Source organism: Macrobrachium nipponense, chromosome 41 (genome assembly GCF_015104395.2).
Source record: "Macrobrachium nipponense isolate FS-2020 chromosome 41, ASM1510439v2, whole genome shotgun sequence".
In the NCBI taxonomy this organism is placed as follows: Eukaryota; Metazoa; Arthropoda; class Malacostraca; order Decapoda; family Palaemonidae; genus Macrobrachium; species Macrobrachium nipponense.
Genome location: NC_061102.1, coordinates 19,496,592 through 19,520,140, shown reverse-complemented (window position 1 = coordinate 19,520,140; position 23,549 = coordinate 19,496,592). Strand labels below are relative to the sequence as shown.

The 23,549-nt window shown below is 36.5% G+C and overlaps 1 protein-coding gene across 1 annotated transcript in view; it reads left to right on the top strand.

Moving 5' to 3' along the window:
* Window positions 1–280: 280 nt before the first annotated feature.
* Window positions 281–23,549, top strand: part of LOC135212563 (protein tipE-like) — a gene marked incomplete at its 5' end in the record, with an annotated part of 35,563 nt that continues 12,294 nt past the window's right edge. Inside the window, 2 exons of the mRNA XM_064246107.1 lie at window positions 281–1,095; window positions 17,809–18,021. Coding sequence (XP_064102177.1) covers window positions 281–1,095; window positions 17,809–18,021 — 1,028 coding nt within the window. The remainder of the gene's footprint in view (window positions 1,096–17,808; window positions 18,022–23,549) is intronic.

Genomic DNA, 23,549 nt, shown 5'->3' with positions numbered 1-23,549 from the left:
CAGCAGGTGACCAATAACTGGGTTGATGTCATGATACACAAGTGAAGGGGGGTGGAGGGCATTTGTGAGCTGGGCAGGAGGAAAGAAAGCCCTTGACAATTGCCCTCCCACTTACACCCTCCATAGCGTCGCCAGCACACCCTGAAGAAGGCACCCGAAAGAACCCCTGGCGTAAGGCGCTGTTTTATAGGTCTTCGTGGAGAGAACATTTCGTTGGATATTTGCGTGGCGAGTGGGTCAGTCCAGAGGTGATTCAGGACATCATTTTCCCCTGTAGTAATATACTGCTAAAACCGGCAAAATTGAGTCGCCCACCCCCGAAAATGCGGGCACGGACCCGCCGAAGAAGAAGACCAGATTCAGAGATACTGTTCGGTTTTACTTGACCGCCCTTTTCACTCTCGTTGCTAGCTTTAGTTCGTTCGCCTTCCTCTTCCTCGTCCCCTTCGTCATCGACCCTGCCTTCTCCACCATCTTCGCCGAATTCGACCCCGACCCGGTGACCTGCGTCACCAGGAACTCTGAAGTCCGCACTGGGCTCAGCAACTGCTCGTGGTCGTCATGCCGCGAGGGCTGCACCAAAGAGATCTTCAAATGCTCCCACATCTACGTCAACTACAAGCGTGACCCCGGTGGGGAGCTCGCGGCCACAAACTACACCGACCCAGAGCTCATCGATGGCATCACCTGGGACATCCTGGGTGCCCAGCTCTACCCAAATGTGAAAGGTTGTGGATATCCTCCTAAAGTCAACTGCACCGAATTCAATAGGAATTACAGCACTCCAGGCAGGACTTTCCCCTGTTATTACTCGAAGCAGCAACGCGTCATGGTCATCACGGAGCTGGACATCGAAGGCATCAAGCAGGATTTGATTTACGCCATCGTCATTCCCTGGGGCTGTTTCTTGGTCTCCATCCTGTACCTCCTCTTCACCTACGTGGGTATGAGGAAGCCCGAGGCGGAGGCGGACGTCCCTCAAGAAGTCAGTTCGGCCAAGGCGTCCAAGGAGGCCTCCAACTACTCGCTGAGGTCGATCGGGAAGACCATCAACGCCGGGATGAACAAGATCATGGGGGAGCCTGACGACAAGGGGTAAGTCATCTCTTCGTGACAAAGAGGGTTTGCCTATGACACCTTTTTTTTATTTTATCCTACACCTTTTGCCGCCCTGCGCTCTTTCTCTCCCCTCTCCCTCCCTCCCTCCCTCCCGCGCCTCTTCTGACTCGTGTTATCTCATCCTCTTGCTCTCTCTTTCTCTTTCTCTCACTGTCTCTTGATCTAGTTTCTCTCAGCTCCTTCTAACCTTGCCTCACTTATGATCTCGACTCTTCTCCTTGATGGTTCTTCTTCTTCCTCCTCCTCCTCCTCGCTTTATTGCTTTATTTCCCCTCTATTTCCTCCTCCTTTCGCTTCTCCCCCTTCCCACGCCCCCTTTCCAGCCCTCCTCTTTGTAAAAAAAAATGCACATGTGAACAATATGGTGGTGGTGGTGCTCTGTTTTTCTTATCAGTTGAAACACACCTTCACGGCTATCACTGTTTTATTTTTTGTTGTCATTGGTACTTCATTGCCCAAGAGCCAGTCTCGTTTGTTAAATGAGGATATAACTATATTTGATATCGAAATACAATCAAACACACTCCATCAGTAAGGGAACTCTTTGACCCTAAATGTTCTCTTGACGTTAAACTTTTTCTTTTGTTGTTTCAGTCTGTTGTTATATATTCATTATTTCAACATGTTAGAAAATAAACCCTTTACTGTTGCTCCTTAATGCTATTGTTATGAATGAACACTTATGCCCAGATGTTGATAGTCAAGCAGTATATTTCTCTATTTAAAGTTACCAATGATGTAGTCATTTGTTTTGCTGGGACAGATAAAAACTTGACCCTTTATGAAAAAAAAAATCATGAATAGAAGGATGTGTTTTGTTTTAAAGTACATCAGTAAGATAAGAAGAAAACAGAATCATTTGTCTTGTGATTCGTCCGAATCTAATGCGGTGTCGCCTGTTTTCTGCCTTACAGAACTTTTGTATGAGGTTCAAATTGGCACTCTGTCTCTCCCTCTAAGGGGCGGACCTTGCCTCAGGTAACAACCAGAATTTAGTGTGTGTGTTTGTGTGAGTTTGTAGGTGGCATTTATAGATTACAGTGGTATTTATAGATTGCGAGTGATTGAACTGACTGAGGCGCGTGTGAGTGTTCTTCTGTAGTAGAGAGTGACAGCCAAACACCGAATATATGAACAGTTGAAGATTTATTTTGAGTTGCGAATCTTCTTCCGTTAACAGAGACAGTGGCGCCATCTTCCCAAAGGCACTATAGAGTCAGTGAGCATGTTGGTCATTGTGCTAACTATTATCTCTAGGCAAATAGCAAGCAGCAGTAGTGTATACTCTCTGTATGTGATACTGATGGCTTCGTATCTTCCTTCCTCACTTCCGCCTGTGCGCAGTGTTTAGTTGTGAACTTCTTTCCTTCTCAAACAAGCACCCTAGTGATTGAAAACAAAAATAAATAAAGAACTGTCAGTGCTTCTCTGTATGTGTTTTAACATCTATAGTTTTTAGAACCGCAGCAAAACAAATGACGATCGTCTTAAATCAGCCCTTTCGTGCTCCCTTCAAAGTTACAAAAAGGTCCTGAGAGAGTAGATCAAGTTGATTCAAGAAATAGACCCATTTTTTTTTAAATTCTGCTTCACAGTGAAATATTATTTGTTGATATTTTTCCAGTGTTAGGCATACGGGTTCATGCATTCACCATCGAAAGAAAGGCAAGAGGGATTAAAACGCCAGAAAAAGGGGGCAAAAGTCAACCAAAATCATAGAGAGAGAGAGACAGGTATGGTTTGTGAAGCATTTTCATTCCTCCATAGAAAAAAAAAAGACAGTTAAAAGAAGCAGACTTCTTCTTCTTTAACATTTTTTTAAAAAAATGAGATAATCAAGATCGCCTGAACAGTAGTAGTGACTCATAGCACGCTTTCCCAGCCCCCTTGACCGCATGTGCTTCCGTTTCATTTTTTTTTTATCTTTTTTTTTCTCTTAGTTCGTATGAACGTCATTCATCTTCGTCTTCAGCCTTTGCTTCTTTCATTTTCCGTTTTCTTCCTGTTTTTATTGCCCTTGTCTCTTTCTTAAGACGTACTACTTTCATCTCGTTCCCTCTGTCTGTTTCTCTCTGTCTCTTTCTGTCTCTCAGCTGTTTCTTACTGTATGTGTGAGATGTCTTCATGTCATCGTGTAAGCACAACCTGACTCCCCCCCCCCCCCCACTCCCCCCTCCTCCCGTCTCCCTCTGCGCCCCCCTCCCACCCCGGCTCCCTGCTTCATTCTCCATTCTCCATTATCTTAGAAACACAAAGCATACCTGCCTAAAGCTATTGTACAAAATAAAGGCATTTCTTTTATATCATCATTAGTATCATAATTATTGTTATTATTGTTATTATTATTAGTATCATGAATGCTACAGCCTTACATTACCATTATAGCCATGTTTACAACTGTTACCTAATTCTAGTTATGCTCGTCTAAAAAAAAGGATTTAAAAAAAAACCTAGCCATAGAGAATGCTAAACTAGACGCCTTTCTTTCTTGAGACTCAAGAGAGAGCCGCAGATGAGACCTTTAGTTAAATAATTAAAAAAAAACTTGAATAGTGACGCTCGTTACGCCCACAATCCATCATAGAATTATACTAATATGATCGGCTCTTCATTTACTTTTTTTTTTTATTTTTGCCATTCGTAGTAGAGTGTGATGATTAGCCTCACCAAAGTTGCTTCTGAAAGAGAGATATATATTGCTATGAATTTCTTCCCTTTCTGATTTGCTGGCACCTTGCATTTTTTTTCCTCCACTGATATAATTGCTCTTTATTTTTATTGTTATTATTGTTTTTGTTTTTTATAAATTGTTGTTCAAGTTGTTGATATTTGTCATCGGTGACGTGGACTTCGTTGTTATTTACGTTTTGATGTCATTTTCGGATTGTTTTCAGGCATCAATCTTTTTTCTATTTTTATATGTTTATTTATTTATTTATTTTTTGTGGCGAAAATGACCTCCTCGTCGCCACCTTAGTTGTTTTGGTTATCTCATCAATGTCCATCATTATCATCATCATCATCATCATCACCATTATCATTATAAATAAATAAATAGACTGCTTATGCATAGGATTATTTTAGTTTTCTACTTAACAAATATGTATCTCTGAATATGCATGAAAGTTATTAAATAAGAAACACCATTTGTGGAAGCGCATTCTTTCTAGAACATTTTTTCGGCAGTTCCGTAAGTTCATTGATGTACACTATCCAAAGGACCATAAAATCGGAAGAGAAAATGTTGAGTGTTGGTCAGAGGATAAGTACGTTTTCTCATACACGCATCCACCCTTAAATAGGCTTATCATTGATGTTATAAATTGTAATATATACCTGATAAGAATGTTTCCAAGTACAACAATCTGTAGGCTACTAAAATTATAATACGTTGAAGGTGAGGGTAAAGTCCAATTTGATGTTTAATTAATGACAACTACTTTATGGCGTGACGTCCCAGTAGGTAGTTTATCGAAAAGTAAACTGTAAATTTTCTATTTGTCCTGAGTCTGATGCTGATTATTTTACGGAATTCAAGCTCATTTCTGAGTTCCAAATTAGCTATACAGCTTACAGCTATAGCATATATGATCTAAAGGAGCAATAGAAATTTTTCACAGGGCTTTTCAAGGCAATAGTCTCATAAACGTAACTTGAAAACGTAATATATAGAAAGCTGTGCACATGTACCTGTTTCCCTCCATAGTCATTGCAGCCTACATCATCCCTAATTTTATTTTCCCTTGGGTAAAAGATAAATTCTTCTGCTTCTGCAGAAGAGAAACTGGTGCTATTTTCAGGTCTAAACAGTTTGCAGAAGAGAGGTAGGTGCTATTTTCAGGTCTAAATAGTTTGCAGAAGAGAAGCTAGTGCTATTTTCAGGTCTAAATAGTTTGCAGAAGAGAAGCTGGTGCTATTTTCAGGTCTAAATAGTTTTGCAGAAGAAGCAGTGCCATTTGCAGTCTAAATAGTTTGCAGAAGAGAAGTGAAGTGCTATTTTCAGTCTAAATATTTTGAAGAAGAGGAAGGGCAGGTGTTTTTCGTCTATAAGTTTGCAGAAAGAAAGCTGGCAGGTGTTTTATTCAGTCTTTTTAGTAAATTGTTTGCAAGAAGAAGAAGTGGGCTATTTTCAGGTCTAAATAGTTTGCAGAAGAGAGGCAGTGCTATTTTCAGGTCTAAATAGTTTGCAGAAGAGAAGCAGGTGCTATTTTCAGGTCTAAGTAGTTTGCAGAAGAGAAGAAGTTGCTATTTTCAGGTCTAAATAGTTTGCAGAATAGAAGCAGTTGCTATTTTCAGGTCTAAATAGTTTGCAGAAGAGAAGCAAGTGCTATTTTCAGGTCTAAATAGTTTGCAGAAGAGAAGCAGGTGCTATTTTCAGGTCTAAATAGTTTGCAGAACAGAAATTAGTGCTATTTTCAGGTCTAAATATTTTGCAGAACAGAAATTAGTGCTATTTTCGGGACAAAATAGTTCATTTTCTTAATGGAATATTTCATGAAAATGAACTGTAGATTACGCTGATTAAAAGTAAGAAATGAAGCTTTTTCTGAGCTTTTCTGGCCCTTGTCACCCTTGCTAAAGACAATGCCGTGACCACCTGCTACTTGGAAAACAATACAATGTCAATATTCAGATGAAATTTTGGAGATTTTTCGAACACTATTTAAACAAAAATTATTATAATTCGTAAACGCCATTTTCTGTACAGAGTTGGTGAATCTATCTTCACTAGGTAAATGAGCATCAGAAGATCAAAATACTTTTATTCTGCAGTTATTTGATAAGGTAGTTTTGGTTATTAACAATAAATATCAAATATACTGACTTCATCATCACTAGAGGTTCAGCTTCTTTTTTTTTTACCAATACACCAACTGCAAAGAACCGTTGGACATCAGCTCCACAAAAGGCTTAGTTTTGTATCCAAAGGGTTTTTCATAGATCTCTCCAAACAAAGAGTAATCAAACAATCACTTCGTGAGGTATAGAGTTTTTGTACAATATATATATATATATATATATATATATATATATATATATATATTATATATATATTATATATATATATATAATATATATATATATTAATAGAATGTAGTATGTATGTATGTATGTAGTATGTATGTATATGTTATATATATATATATATATATATATATATATATTTATATATATACATACATACATACATACATACAATATATATATATATAAATGTATGTATGTATGTATGTATACACATGATTTATACATATATACACATGTGTTTGTGAGGGGAGCTGGGTGGGTGAGTGCGCTCTCGTGTTTGTGTACGTACGTGCATAATTTCGTTGGAATACTGAATAAAAGGATGTTATCTTTCATGCAGCAGGTTTTCAGGAATATATCAGTCCCGTAAAGACTCGGTTTTATCCAAAGAGATTTCATTGATCCCTTGCAACAACAGCGAGAATTTTATAGACCTTTAAAGTTACGTACGTACATACATAAAACGTGTTTATATGTATTCTGACAATTCTATGTACCTTGCGTATATTTATAAAAAAGAAATATGCCCTTTTACCATTAGTTTTATGACATCCATTTCCTTAATGAAAGAAGTACACGCAGACTTTGAAGGCCTCCCTATAGGACCTTTGGCGCATGAAATGGGCCACACGTTATTTACTGTTTACAGACTGTAGCTTTTATTAATTACTTGTTCTTGAAATAAATTTGTCCTCAGGTTCTTCAGCAAAGTTTCCAAATTATTTCTGCAGCCCTGGGATTATTGTTTTCTTCCTGGATAATTCTTTAGGAACAGTGTCAGCGCCATCATCTTTAATTTTATCATCGTCATTATCCACCATCATTCTCATTTTCATTATGACTTTTGTTATTGTCAGTATCCTCCTCATTATATTATTATTATTATTATTAGTTCCCTTGTCCTCGTGTTCAGCACCAATTTGCTTTCCTCCTAAATGCCACGGCTGTTGCACAGTGTGTCTGCGTCTGTTAACCACCTATTGCAGTCTGTTCATTTCAAATTCTGTTCCTCGGTGGATGTTTGCTGCACATGTGAATCATCCATCCAAACACTGAACGCCACACAGTTTCCTAATTTCTGTCAAGTCTCGTCATTATGCTTTGGTTTCCCGTTTTCTGTTTCGTTTCTCGGTTTCTGTTTCTTGTCTTATTTTCTTTTTCTTTTCCCATTTTCTTTTTCTTTTCCCATTTTCTGTTTCTTTTCCCATTTTCTTTTTCTTTTCCCAATTTCACTTATGTTCCCTCTCTCTTTATCTCATATCCAATTTTATGTATCATCTTTCCGATTTCCAGGTCTCTCTCTCTTCTCTCTTACGAAAATGATTATGACAATGACAATGATTCTAACTATTGAGGGGGACCAAGTGAGTAACTGTTTGGCCTTGCAACAGCTTTTTCTCTTGCTCCATATTCTCGCTTGTGCATGACGGTAAATCTCTATATATATATATATACTATTACTACCTCTGTTTCTCTCTGGCATGGTCAGATCGTGGTATTGCAGCTGTTGCTACTATTTTGCTACTATTATTGACATGCTTTGATGTAAGCAGAAGTGATTATTATATATTGTCCTTTCAAGAATTATATATATGTATATGTATATAAATGTATATATATATATATATATATATATATATATATATAATTGCAGTATATGCATATATATTTATTATGTATATATAGAAAGATAGATCCATAGATAGATAGACAAATATTTATAGATTAACTTCTAGTTATCGCCTATTATGTGCATCTCAGGGGGATTGACCTGCTGTGGGTGGATTTTTCACTCACGCTTCCCGGCAGGGAGCAGAGAGAGAGAGAGCAGGAGAGAGGAGAGACGAGAGAGAGAGATACCGTAGGATTTAACCAGAAATGTATTAATACATTCTTTCTGATAACCTACCAATTAGAAGGAATTGAACAAATAGATATGCTCGTGGAAACAGACTAGAATGTGAGTAAAGAAAACAGATCGGCAGATGTACCGTGAGTGATCTCCTAAGAATGGCTGCCTGGACTCTTAGAGTTTGAGAATGAGGCTTTTATAATAGAAGCTGGATCAGCTGGTTGTGGTTTGCAGTGACATCTGGTGGTGGCGTGTGAAACGAACCCACAGCAGGACAGCCGAAGAGATGCAACCCAAAAAAAAAAAATAAAATAAAAAGGCTTTGGACTTTCTTCCTCTCTCGCTGTAGTTTTTGGGTGTATGTCCCCCTTGACCTCCCTGATCCCCCGTACCCACGACCACACCCACTTTCCCCTTCCCACTTCCCCCCCTCCCCCCCCCCCCCTACCCTCTCACCTTCCTCCAAGTCTTAGCTCCCCAGCACGGTTGAGATCCACCCTTACCACCACCAACCACATCGACGAGGGGGACAGTGCCACTTGTACAAAATGAAACTCGTTCCAGCTATGAAGATCATTATAATAGAATGTTCCATTTTTTTCCATTTTGTTTAGTGAGAAATCATTATCTGAATTTTGCATTCACGTCCTGGTGAGTAGATTTTGGCTAGACCAGTAGGTACAGTATCTATTTATATCAAGGAAACTTGTATATTGTAGTCAGTCAAGTAGTTTCCAGCGACACAAACAGTCTGTGTTAATAAGTCGATGAGTATTTCTGTTTCGGGTAAAGTAACTGATTCACCTGAGTTTGTTGAACGAAGCTCAGGTTGTATTCTTGAACGAGACGCACGCTACTTACGCTTAGGCTATAGGTCTACAGTTTAAATTGCATATACTTGATTCTACAGTAACGTATATTTTTCTTTTATAGAGTTTATAAATAAACACTCGTGTTTATAGTATTTATAAATACATAAAGATACAGTAAAGTGCCCACAAGCAAAACAAAGTTAAGGCTACAAACATCCTCATTGGTGTTCGTTCCTCTTTCTGATGTTTAACAAAGTTATTTGTTGACGAAGAGACAAACTCCCGTCCACTGACATTTTCGCTTATTTATCAGTCTCATATTTATTAACCTGTAAATCGACACAGAAGTCACTGACCACCAAGTACTGGCTTGGAGAGATACTTTCAGCGTCCATTACCACAGACCTTTTGTGCCGAAATGCAACTGAACTTTTAGAAAGTACTGTAGATTGGTCTATTTGCAAGCTGATGTACAGCATAGGCATCAGTAGAATTTTTGAGAAGCATTCTGTAACGTTTTTTCTGTTTATGCAGTGATGTGTATTGTCGCACTTGAAGGGACGTGATTATGTAGATACTTAAAAATTTTGAGCAAAACGTGAACAGAGATTTTATGTAGTTTTTTCTAAAAATGAAGTGTCATTTTTTCCTCAATTCCTGGTTATTACTCTGAAGATATTTTTGAATTGCATAATTCATTGCATTTTGTTAAATAGATTCTTTAATATTAGAACTATTATTGGAAATCTTATATACACTATTAATGTTATTGTTGTTGCTATTACATTGACCATTTACCAAAACCATTTCAGCCCAGTGTAATGAGAGAGTAAGGAGATTTGCCTTATTTTTTCTTGCATGTCAGGAGCCTGATAAACGTTTTCGGACAACCCTATTTTAAGAAACGTTCGATACACAGACCATTGGGTGACCTCTTTTCTTTTTCATTAGTGGAGACTCTTCAGAACTGCAATTTTCCTGATAAAACATTCCAGTAGTGCCATAGTGAGGGTTAGATAATAATTCATGATGAAATTTAATTATAACTTTAAGCTGGTGTTATTTGCATTTTGTGTGATTATAATGTAAACTAGAGAAAGGGGAAGAAAAGAATTTTGAAAAGAAACTTTGTGCAGTTTCCTATGCACAACGTATACGAATACAAATGGGGAAGGTGTGGGTGATGAAATAAAAAATCGAGAGGGGAAAAAACGAAGATCAGGGAATTAAGTAGGAGGGAAAAAGGATCATGGCTATAAGCTGGTGGGAGAAAAGGATCATGGCTGTGAACAGGTAAAAGATCATAGCTATGAGCAGGGAAAAAAAGATCATGGCTATGAGCAAGAGGAAAAAAAGATCATGGCTATGAGCAGCAGGAAGGAGAGGTTCATGGCTATGAGCAGGAGTAAAATGAGGATCATGGCTATAAGCAGGAGGAAAAAAGGATCATGGTTATGAGCTGGAGTAAAAAGAGGATCATGGCTATAAGCAGAAGAAAAGAATCATGGCTATGAGCTGGTATGAAAGGAGGATTAAGTCTATAAGTAGGAGGAAAGATAGGATCATTGCTATGAGCAAGAGGAAAAAAGGATCATGGCTATGAGCTGAAGTAGAAAGAGGATCATAGCCATAAGCAGAAGGAAAAAAAGGACCATGTGTATAAGCAGGAGTAAAAAGAGGATCATTGCTATGATTAGGAGTAAATAGAGGATCATGGCTATGAGCACGAGTAAAAGGAGGATCACGGCTATAAGAGCGGGGAGAAAAACAGGATCATGGCTATGAGCAGGAGGAAAAAGCAGTTCATGGGCAGAAGGGTCAGGATGACGAGGACCCTGGCCAGGAATAAGAAAGGATTCAGGGTCATGAGAAGAAAAAGGATGATCATGACCATGGGCAAAGAAAAACCAAGATCCTCGGTTCAAGCTTAAGAGATAAAGGAGGTGAATTAGGATCAGACTGTAAGCAGGAGGGAAAATAAAAGGATCCAGTCCACTACCAAGAAGAGACCAGATCATAAGCAGAAGGTGAAGGATTAATAAGATCATAAGCAAGAAGAAAAAGAGGAGAAGGAAATTAGGGTCACCAGCTGGAGGATGAGAATGATCCAGACTTATGAGTATGATGATGATGCCATTCCACAAACTAACTTGATTACGAAAACCAATTTACTGAAACTTCTAAATGCACTAACGGAGATGACTGTAGTATATATGGAAATAGTAAGAATAGTATGGGGTGTTAGTAACAAAAAGAGGATAGGAGTAACGATATATATGGGTATTACCCTAAACCACACATTAATTATATTGAAAATAAACAACAGGCGCCCCAATGACAAAGACAAAAACAAATATTTCAACTTTCATTAAGTTAATCCTTTCATTCTTTCTATCATAACATGATGCTCTAAAATTACACTTTTCGAAACTTTACTTCATACAATTGTATTGTTTTTAAAATTATTATTATTATATTATGATAATTTTTATTATTGTTATTATTGTTAATAATAAAATCTTCATTTGTTCGTTTATTAAAAACTTAGAATATAGAATTAATTGTTGTAAGTCTAAAATATTTATTTTTTTACAGAAATTCTCCATTTATATTAATGTTTTTTGCCCATTTGGGATGCTATTAGAATTTTTTTATATTATAGAAACAGTACAATGCTTTACTTTACTGCTACAAGGAATGAACATTAATTTCTCAACAACCAACGTAAATAATGATACTCTCTTTCTGAAATATTTTGTTCTATTAGATACCTGTGACCTAGTTTATACAATACATCCTAACATATCACCGCCCCCCCCCCACATACACAGCGTGTGTGTGTGTGTGTATATATATATATATATATATATATATATATATACTATATATATATATATATATATATATATACAGTATAATCCTAAATTAAGCTATTGTTTGAACAATTGAGAGTATGAATCCTTCTATGTGTGTATGATATATATATATATATTTTATATATATATATATATATATGTATATAGTCTATAGAGAGAGAGAGAGAGAGAGAGAGAGAGAGAGAGAGAGAGAGAGAGGTGTGAGTGTATCGTGTGTGTATGTATGTTTGTTGTGATGGCCGCAATGACTTCTTAACATATATTTATCTCTCATAATAGCAAGTTTGTTACGCGTTCCACCAAAACCCGTGTTGTATGAAAGAACATTAATGACTGAATTTTCCGTCTCATGAAGTGATGGCCCCGCTGAACCAGGTTCAGATCACTCGTAGGGAGGAAAAGTGTTTCATTAAAATATCAGTACTGTTAGCCACCCTTTTCGAAAAGCAAATGCTACAAGCCCAAGTGCTCCAGTAAGGAAAATCAGCCTTATTTGGAGAAAAAGGAAAAACCTAGTAAATAGACCATCAGTGCTGTTGATAAGGCCAAGAAAATCGGTAGTACCCTGTTCAAGGAATTATCATATAGTGTAAGATTTCATTGATTCGCTGGCAGAAGATTCAGGAGCAAAGTCAAACGCTCTTAAGCCATGGCAATCTGTAAAAGAAACAAACCAACTACTCCTTATGGGAGTCACTGAAATCGCCAACAAACGCGTAACAGCCCTTCTGTCATATTTCTGTGTGTTATAAGGTCATTTGACAAGACAGGCAAGTGCTGCATCGCCCAAGTCTGGTTTGCAAGTGATGGAACACAAATCACAATTCTTATTACATACACAAACCTTTATTACCCGAGTTTCAAGACACACGCATTTATAAGAGGACCTATTAGAAGCTGGGTATATACTCATTACTGCTCTACACTGCCTTGGCTTAGGAATGACATCATATAAAAACTATTGGTTTCCTTGAAGACGTACTAAGTGAGGAGCTCAGATGGACGCCTCACTGAAAGACCATAATATTTATATAGACAGAAACCAGCGAAAGGGTTTTTATTTTCATACTTGGAAGCAAACTTGATTATGATGACGATAACAAGATGAGCATGAAAATGACTAAATACAGTGAAAAAAGACCAACAGAATTCATACACAAGACCATAGAACGTCAAATAAAATACGGTCAGAATGGTGGAGTCGAGGCACCATACTAGGGTACCCCATTTCGACAGAAGAAACGAAGATTGAGGATGAAGATTCAGACAAGGACAAGACAATCTCTCGATAAACGGCCAGGCTGCCACGGCCCTTTCGTTAACCCAGCCCCATACACCATTCGAACAGACAAGATTAAGAGGAACTGAAGGATGTGTTTGTTAGTAGTCGCAAGGAAGAGAACTTGAACCCGAGGCAGTGAAAGGCAGCAGTACAGAGGCTACATCGCCGTCTAAGACCAGAGGATTTTGGCTTGATTTCAGAGGGTCTTTCCCCTTGTGGAGGCTAAAGGTTCAGTAAAATAAGCATTGCAAGATGTATGAAGAGAGAAGAGTACATATAGAACAGGCTAGGCAATTCAATGCTTGTGTAGTCGAGGGAAAAGGGGCTTTACGAACAGAGGGGATCCAGTTATCATTCTGTCTGACCTATTCTCGAAGGAATTTGTAAGTCTTCAGTGGTAGAATATCAGCTCGTGATGAGTGCCTTAGCCAACCTACACATCCAAACATTTTACGATAACAAGAGGTTAAGAGGTCATCAAGGCCACTAAATAACTTATGTTTGCCGTCCCCAGTATGTCTTCTTATATTTCAATACCCTTAGTCCACCAATATTCAAGTTAACTTATTCTGTTGCAAAGAAAGGTTTCATATTGGGTACCCAAAGCCCCCATTATTTCTCCATTAACCTGAATTTTTTTTTCTAAAAGATAAAGATCCAGGTAGGCTGTTGAAATGCAGTAGATATATTTATGTCTATATATATACGGACATATACACATGTTTTTATGAATAATCTATATATATATAATATATTAGTATATATTAACTATATATATATATATATATATAGAATCCAGTTGAATCTGTACAGAGTTATGTACAGCATTGTCGAAATCAACTAATATCTATCTTGTTGGCTGAATGGATAAGTCAGTGTCTATTTACATATGAAACCCAAAAGAGACAGGTGCGAATCCTAGCGTGGCCCAATGCACTTATCATACCTTTAGTTATAGATTTTTCCAAAGGTATTTGAGAGCTTATAAAAGTACGTGGACATTTCTGTAAACTCTCATCATGTTGTTGACAGTTAATTGGGAAATTGATTATTAGATCAGTCTGCTATATTACAGTAATGCTTCCCTGTGCTACAAATATACACATTTATACATTTTTGATATTCATGATTTTATAACCTGGAATATTTGATGGAGAACCTTAGATTTGAGTTATTCATACATATATTATTTTTCATTATATACTAGTATCCAAATCATGTTTTATTTTAGTTGAAGCCGTATCTCATACTAGATTCCGCTAGGTAAGTTACCTGGATCTCAGTCAGCTGTAAGTTTTCATACGATATTTTGAAAAGTAGTCAGCATCCAGTTACTATTCCAAAATGGTTACTCAACAGAATAATTAACGTGGCTACTGAAATGCACTTCGCAATACTCCTTTTTTTATGATCCAACAAATTTCAAAAAGTTTGTTGTTCTTTGAAATTTGCATTAGACTGCGAGTCACATATCACCTCGTGTAACAGAACAAGATTATGTAGACAAAGAGATGGACGGTCACCTTTCATGTCAGGGGAGGGACACCCTTATTGATCATTTTGGCAAAAGCCTGAAGCAGATTCTTAGTTAAACGATCAATATGCAGGCACTGCATATTGATTAAAGCTTGTTCCTCTACAGAGTCCCAATCTGCTATCTTACCCGTCTGTTCTACTGGACATTTGCTTCTTAATTTGATATTTCAAGAGCTTCCCCATGATCAAAGCTGCAGGTATCCACAAATAACTCATTTAATGGTGTCAAGTCACGGTTGAGGTCCTTCTGGTAGTCATACTTGGGTAGACTATCTATCTAGATTCTAGAGGATCACCTAGCAGTATTATAGTGGTGGCTAATAACATTAGTACTCGTTGACAAATTGCTGTATGTGTAATAGTTTGGTGTCACTAAAAGGCTTCACTGTTGTGTATCAAGTGTAAAAAAGAACAAGTAATTGATTTTAAACGTCGTAGATATCTCAGATAATGCGTTAAATCTCGGGAAAAGATTAAAAGGTTTGGAAAGCCAAACAAGATCAAAAGCAAACGTGAGGAAGTGTTGGTTTTTCTGTGTGGAGGGCGTGGCTCCATCTCTGATGAAGTCTCGTGCTTTTCAGCATATTGCTCACTTGACTTGATTGCACGCAACCAGTTTCTCCTTTTTTTTTATTTATTCCTCTTCGTTTCTGCCTGGAATTTATATCAGTGCTAACTCTTGCAGTGGTGGAGAGATAAAGTGGAATGGCATATTATTCAAAAGTCTGATGCTATCCAAGAAGCTTCAAAACTGCGTTATGTTATTAAGGATTAGTTTCCTTTGCACAGTGTCCATTTTAATGAAGGCATGTCATGTTGGTCAGTGTACCATGCATACTAACTATTCCTGTAAATGTCATTCTAGTAATTAGGTACATGCTCGTACAAGGTTAACTTGCATACGTAAGAAGTCATTCTTCTTGTTTTTCTTATATATATATATATATATATATATATATATATATATATATATATAATATATTTATATAATATCTGTGAAATATATTCTGTTGAAACAGAATTTCATCTGATGAAAGGAGCCCATAAAACGTCAGACAGGTAATGCCTGAGGAGAGAGACAGCTGGTCTCTGAAATATAGCATTTACTTTGTGTGTGTGTGTGTGTGTGTATATATATATATATATATTATATATATATATATATATATATATATATATATATATATATATATAAATATAAATATATGTGTGTATGTATGTATGTATGTATGTAGTATATCGATTCCAGTGGTTTATCCTTGAGGAAAATTTAATTACAAAATATAGATATTTCTTATAATGGTAGTAGGGTGTTTGAAAGAACGAATTACCTATAAATGTTCAGCCCACCAAAAATTCAACTGCCATAGTTTTCTTTGTATTGGCACATACACAAAAAAAGATGAAATGTTGCTGAATGGCAGTGAAAATAGTTTGTAATCGAGGGAAGATGTGATTTATATTAGAGTATTTTTAAAATTTAGAGTATTGCTTAGCTGGAATGAAAGAAACTTGGCCTGGACATAAAAGTACGTATTCTGATTTCAGAATGTTTGCATTATTCAGTGAAAGAATCGGTTGGGAAAAATTAAAAGGAATCTATATAATGACGAACCTATATGAGAAACACTACTAGATTCAGTACTGATAAAGTCGTAGAGGAGTATGGGATATATATACGTATATCCAGACCTGAGGCTGACGACATTGGAATATAGTAGACCTTGCCTGGTGCATTGTAGCTGTTCCTGGTATGGGCGTTCCTTCGACGTTGTTTTTTTAAATTAAAGTTACTGTAATTAACTAATGCATGTACACGAAGAGTACCCACATGCAAACACTCTCATTTAATGTGTCCACAATATATATATATATATATGTGTGTGTTTGTGTTGTATGAATGTCAGTGTGCAACTAATTTGCTCTGTGACTGTACAAGTATGTCAGTGGAATTACAAGTTTTTGGGACCTTTAACTATTTTTTAAATGTTGCCTTATGGACATCTTGGTCTAAAAATTTCATAATGAATAGAAATAGAAGCTTGATTTCGATTTTTAGCCAACTGGTTATGCGAATTACCCTGTCTTTTTTAAAGGTCTCTTCTTTGAAGAGTAGTTGTGATTGATACTGTTTTGAAGTATCTCAATGATTACTCACACTCCCAAATTGAATTTTTATTCAAGAAGCGCAGAAGTATTTGTAGCAGCTTCTTGCAACCTTTGTGTTTAAATCCTCACAACCGACTTTTCTTAAAATACATATCCGAGTCACGAAACGGACTTCATGTTATTGTCGATGAATCTGCTGCTTCTTATTTTCAATTGAAAATTATGATTCAAGGTAAACTCCGTGTTCTTTCTCGGTTTAATTTCATATCTCTTCAATTGTCTCCTATTAAAGAAGAACTGTTATGGTCACCTCCTGAGTGCTATTTCCTATCGGTTCGGTTGACAATGCTGCTATTTTCTGTTCTCAGTAGCCTTCTAACTCATTCTCACTGGTCATTTGCCCTTTTTTGGAGTCTAAGAGGAAGATCTGGGTGCTCTTTGCCCTGTATCCGACCCCAACGACAGTCATTCTTCTCTGTAGGGTCTCTTTCTTCTACCATTTCTACAAGACTGACTTTGGATATTATTCAGCGGGAGATACTGGACTGTATACCAAAAACATTTTGACCGTCAAGTAAATTCCCTTAGCCTTTATATTCCTTCTTCTACCTGACCAAAGTTGTAACCTCTAGTTTCGAATAGTTTTTCCAATATCTTTTCCATCTTGTAATGACTATTCTTTCCTTCGATCCCAAGGGTCTCCTCTGGCGAATAAAGTTTGGATACTTTTTGAATTAAGATCCAAAGGAATGTTAGCAGCCTTTCATGACGCAAGCTATATGTATATAATATATATATGTGTATATATATATATGTATAATATTTATATATATACACATATATATATATATGGAGACCATCGTGTATTGTGTAAGTGGAATGCCATGTAAATTTTAAACTGGAAGCTCTTATCTCCCCTTACTCATTTCTTAACAGAACCGTTGATAATGCCATGAAGTAAAAAAAAAAAAAAAAAAAAAAAGAATGATCATCTGAAAGTAATGCTGTAGAGATCATTGAATAATTTGTTTTTCTTTCAAAAAAAAAAAATAAAATAAAATAAAACAGAAACCCAAGAGTAGTAGGTTATATAGGTGTTGTTGTTGTGATGTTGATGTTGGTGTTATAGTTTTTTTTTGGCGTGGTTTGAGTTGCATTCCTTTTAATGAGTGAAATATGGGAATTGTGGTTTAGTGCTCAGCCTGGAGGCGAAGGCGAAGGAGGTGGCGCCCTGAGCGGCGGCGGAGGCGGCGGTACGAAGCAAGCCACAGGCCCCGCCACTTCGCCAACTTCCCTACTGGGCTCCCACTTGCTTCTGATGCCCGCGTCTCTGCCCCAAGTTCACCCAAACCGCCGATCCACCCTGCCACCCCTTGACAGGACGCCGCCATTGCCCAGACCTGCAAGGTGATCCTCCTATTTATTATCTCTCTCTCTCTCTCTCTCTCTCTCTCTCTCTCTGTGATCTTGTCTCTTTCATCTCCCTCTTTTTTGTTATTTCTCTGTCTCTCTCACTGTACGTGCGTCCGTCTGTCTGTCTCTTCACAGTCTCTAACTCTCTCTCTCTCTCTCTCTCTCTCTCTCTCTCTCTCTCGTTCTCGTGACTTTTTATATAACGATCCTGTGTGACTTTTGTTTCTCTTTTCATTCAACCTTTGCACACTCGATTGCGTCACCAGTCTCCGCCTCCCACTTTGGCTCACACAAGCACGTCTCATTGTGACCTCCCTCTACCTCCTCCCCGTCCCCCACCCCCTCCCCCCTCCGGAAGCATGGAAAAGGTACTACTACTACTAATACTACTGCTGCTGCTGTACTTCAGTCTCCAAGCAGTTCATGCCTGCCCTCTTCTTCTGCCCGGTTATCTTTATAATACGAGATGTTTTTGTCGATGTTTGTTCTTGTGCATGATGTGATTGCGTTATCCTTTTTCTCAGTGGTGATGTTGAGGTACTTGTATAATGCACTCTCTCTCTCTCTCTCTCTCTCTCTCTCTCTCTCTCTCTCTCTCTCTCTCTCTCTCTCTCTCTCTCTCTCTCTCTCTCTCTCTCTCTCTCTCTCTCTCGGATATTCATTCTTCATTCTTGCATACCAGTCAAAACATGCATGAATACTGTCCTCTGTCATAACAGCACATACTGTGCTTGCACGAATGTTCAAAGCCCAACTGTACAACTGTAAACGAGCAGTGTGGTGCTCTCTGCAGAAACATTCTACGCCATGAGACCAGACTGAAATCACAGTATCTATACTTCCTATTCTTGGACAGTGGAACTAACCTCTATAGGCATATGACTTCGTGAAAGTCGCACACACTCGAGCTATATGATATCTCTGCTTTTGTTTTTTGTTTTTTCCAGTGTGGATTTCCATTATGATCTCTATTTTTATACTTTCTATTTTATGCTTTCTCTATATGGCATGACATTACAAATCTCTTCACGTCATTTGTGTTTCTGTTCGAGAATTGTTTTTGTTCAGTGCACCTATAAAATACTTGAATTGGTTTTTCCCTCACGAATTTTTCTAACTGATTAGTATATTGTTATGATTTTAATATTTATAGTTGCTGTTCATTATTTATCTGGAGAAAATTGATGACTTTTCATCATGTTATTTTAAATAAATTTGTATTTTAATGTTTATATGACCCCAACACAGTTAATTCTCATATTTCAAAAAAATATATATATTATTTTAAAGTTTTTCCATTTTTGGGGAGGAATTTGAGTTTGAAGTAATGAAATAATATTACTAAACAAAAAAACTTTTAAATACAATCTTATACATAACCGATAAGAACATTTTTCCAACACTACAATCACAAATACATAATGTTGAGTTCAAATCATGTCCTTTGAACCTTGACAAATCAATTAAAGGTAGTGATGATAAAACATACGCCTGATGGCATGAAAATTAAGTATATATAAATTTTTCAGGTTCTTTAGAAATCAGACATATTGATAAATTTATTGTGTCTGTGTACACAATAACAGAAACAGTATCTGTTATTAATACGAACTTGTACATTCGTATACTGAACAACACATACACAGATAAACGACACACACACACACACACACACACACACACATATATATATATATATATATATATATATATATATATATATATATATATATATATATATATATATATATATATATATATATATATATATATATATATATATATATAGGAAGGCTTGTAATGATAAATTCGTTTTAAACACTAAGGAATTCGCTAGGTGAAGAGGTCACTGTGGCTTTTGAAAATACACATGTATCTGGTGGAAGTGGCACTTAGATATAATGTGTGCGTGTGTGCGCGCGCACCACGGGGATAATTCTTTTATACTTTACTGCAGGATTCTTTCCTTCAGGTATCCATGAGTTTTAAGATACAGAGCAGGTAATTCCATTTAAAATTCTTTTAAAACCTGGAAAAGGGTTTTATTTGTGCTTACTAGCATTGTTGCCAAGTGTAAGATTTAGTGATGATTAACATTATTTATACAAACAAATAAAAGCTTCAGCTAGAATAACTTATGCAGTGGACAAGATTGTTCGAAATGAGACATGATCAATCCCGTTAATTCTTTAAGCATGGAATGCTGACGTTTCTCGAATATATATAGTCTTTGACACACAAATATAATGGCAAATAGTAGTAAGCAAAATGCAATCAGAAAATAATAATAATGATAATAATACATCCTGAGTTGAGAGAGAGAGAGAGAGAGAGAGAGAGAGGAGCTTGCAACAAACCACAAGTATTTCTGATTTGACTTGTGTAAGCTGTTAACTAGTTAAAGCACATTGCTTTTCCACTAATCCATCCTCTGTAAAACACTGTAGCAGATATATATAGTATATATATATATATATATAATATATATATATATATATATATATATATATATATATATATAAATATATATATATATATATACTATATATTATACACATACACATATATATTGACATATATCTATATGTATATACGCACATACACACTATATATGTATATATATACATATATATATATATATATATATATATATATATATATATATTTATACTAATTTTATACATATTTATTTCATATACACATATATTCACGTATAACTATATGTATATACGCACATTTATGCGTGTGTGTGTAAGTGGAGAGAGAGAGAGAGAGCATATATTCTGAGCATAGCCACGTTTACAGTTAGTTTACTTATTTGCATATGTATGGAGTCTGAGCTTGGTGATATATTAACCAAAATAATACTAATAGCGAAGAAAGATTTGTCTTTCTTTCTATTAAATATTATTTTGTAACAAAGAAGAGGATCGAGAGGTGAGGCTTAAAATTCTGCGTTTTATAGGAGGAAGACAAAAGAAGAATCTCAAATATAAGAGAGATTGTCCAGGCATAGTACTTTAATAACTGAGATGAAGGAAAGGATTTGTAGTATCTTAACAATATGACAATTTTTTTTGAGAGATTTTGTTAGATGACCTATCTGATCTATCCATGACAAGCTTGGCATCCAAGTTATTGGCATGAGAGATAGGATCAGCTTAATCAAAAATAGTCAAAGTACTTGAAGACAGCGAAGATATATATATGTATATATATATATATATATATATATATATATATATATATATATATATCTTCTTCCCAGCTGGTTCCCATTTTCATATGGGGTCGCCGTTTCCATCTATTTCTATCCTGCGCTTCTACCTCATCAATTCCCTTCTCATGTAAGACTCCTCTCTCACACAGTCCTTCCATCTCTTTCTTGATCTCCCTCTTCTTCCTTGAAACTCCATCCCCATAATATGCCTCCTAGTTGTGGTCCCATCTCATCCTTCCCTTTCCCCCCCCCCCCCCCCATTCAACAGGTGTCCTATATATATATATCTATATGTATATATATATATATATATATATATCTATATATATATATATATATATATACCTGGCTGAGAGGGATTGAACCGCCACACAGATTAGAAGCCAGTTCACGTGCATACAGACTCTCTTCAGCAATGATTTTAGCTGAAGCAATACATGGTTACGGACATTCGTTTTGAGATCTCCGGTCATCTTATCGTTAGGAAATTATCAACCTGCATTTTCCACTCATTTTCACTATCAAATTTTTCATTTCGAGATGTAGTGTTCACTTGCGTAAGCATTTGAAACTCCTCCTCCTTCTTTAGTCAAAATTATCATGTCTATGCGATGTTTTTGTGGATTATTATAACGCAAACACGCCCATAATGACAACTGTAAACTTGTGTTTTGTGTGCTGTGGAATTCCATATACTTTCATTACACCGTCCTCAGGGTCATTCACTTAAGGTTTGATGGGGTGAATGGTGTTTTTTTATATATAATATATTATTCACTTTGGAATATAAACTCTCAGCTGTCTGAGATACTTCAATATTTTAAATCGTTGTCACTACCACACACCTCTACCTTCAGGGTCTTGTAGATATTGCATAGTTCATGATGCCTCAGGTTTTCCAGACCTTCCTCTCTCTTGTTTGGGTTTTTTTTTACCTTGTTTAGCTGAGAATCTTCTAGTATATAAGGGATTTTTCCCTTATGATAACTGTTATTTTTAAACGTGCTGATCGCAGCGGTATGGGTACACATATCAACAAGGAATAAAGGTGGTATGTGTACCTATGTCGGTCCTCTTTGTCTCTGGTCCTTTTTCCTAATTGTTCGTTTCTTAACTTGGAAATATTACTGTAAGACGAACATCCACATGGAAACCCCCCATTATGGCTGTCTGAGATTTCTCTTTGTAGGAATTTCTTGGAAGGAAGCCTTCATCTTATTACCATATACGTAACAGTTCCTATAGCTGTTAAGCTCAGATGTATAGAAGGACCAGCCGGCTAAAAATAATAATAATGTAGGAGGTTACAGATCTCACCTTTTCAGGCTGTGAAACTTCCTAACGAGCACCGTATATGAATAGGGTTCGTCTTCTGATCTTCTGAATAATAATAATAATAATAAATAAATCTAATAATAATAATAATAATAATAATACGTAGTAATCTACATCATCATCTTCAAAGGGATATTCCACTTTGGTCCCTACCGCTCCCGCGACATGGGTTTATCTTTTGGGGGGCCGGTGTTCAAATGCAATTATTGCAAAAGCAGAAGAGCGTTATCTCAGATTTTCAATTCTATGAATAGGTTTCGGCCTAGTAAGTATGTAAATATACCAACATAAAGTAAGTATATATACATATGCCAACTTAAATCAAGTATTTTATTAGTACACGTGTTAGCACACAAACCAGCACTCACACGCACATGCATATATATATTATATATATATATATATATATATATATATATATATATATATATATATATATATAGGATCTGTAAAGAGACTCAAGTACAAGCATATTAATTGGCATTTAATATGTACCAAATAGTTACAAATTTTGTGATGTATATTGAGCGATTACTTGAGGAAATGATTGAAACGATGGTTGGAAATTTCTTTTGATATAATGACTAATTACGGCATACTACAACAATGCTTCACCAACTTATTGAGAGTTTTCTTACCAGCATGTGGATGCATCCGAAATCAAAACAAAAACGGTCGTTAACTCCTGATACTTGCACGCATGTCCTTGTGAGCCTTTACACACGCGTCCTTCTCTCGCCATTCTTCTTCTTCTTCCTCTTCTTGGACCTTCTTCACTTCCTCCAGAAACATCTCTGACGTCATCATACTCGTGACTTTCCCCTCTCCACTGTAAGACTGCCCGTGGACAGGACATAACCTCAGACAGGTCGTAAACAAGTCGGTTTTGAATTGACTGTTTACTCTGTAAATTCATCAAGTTATGTGAGATTTTATTCAGCAAGATTTCAACAAATCAGTGAGGATA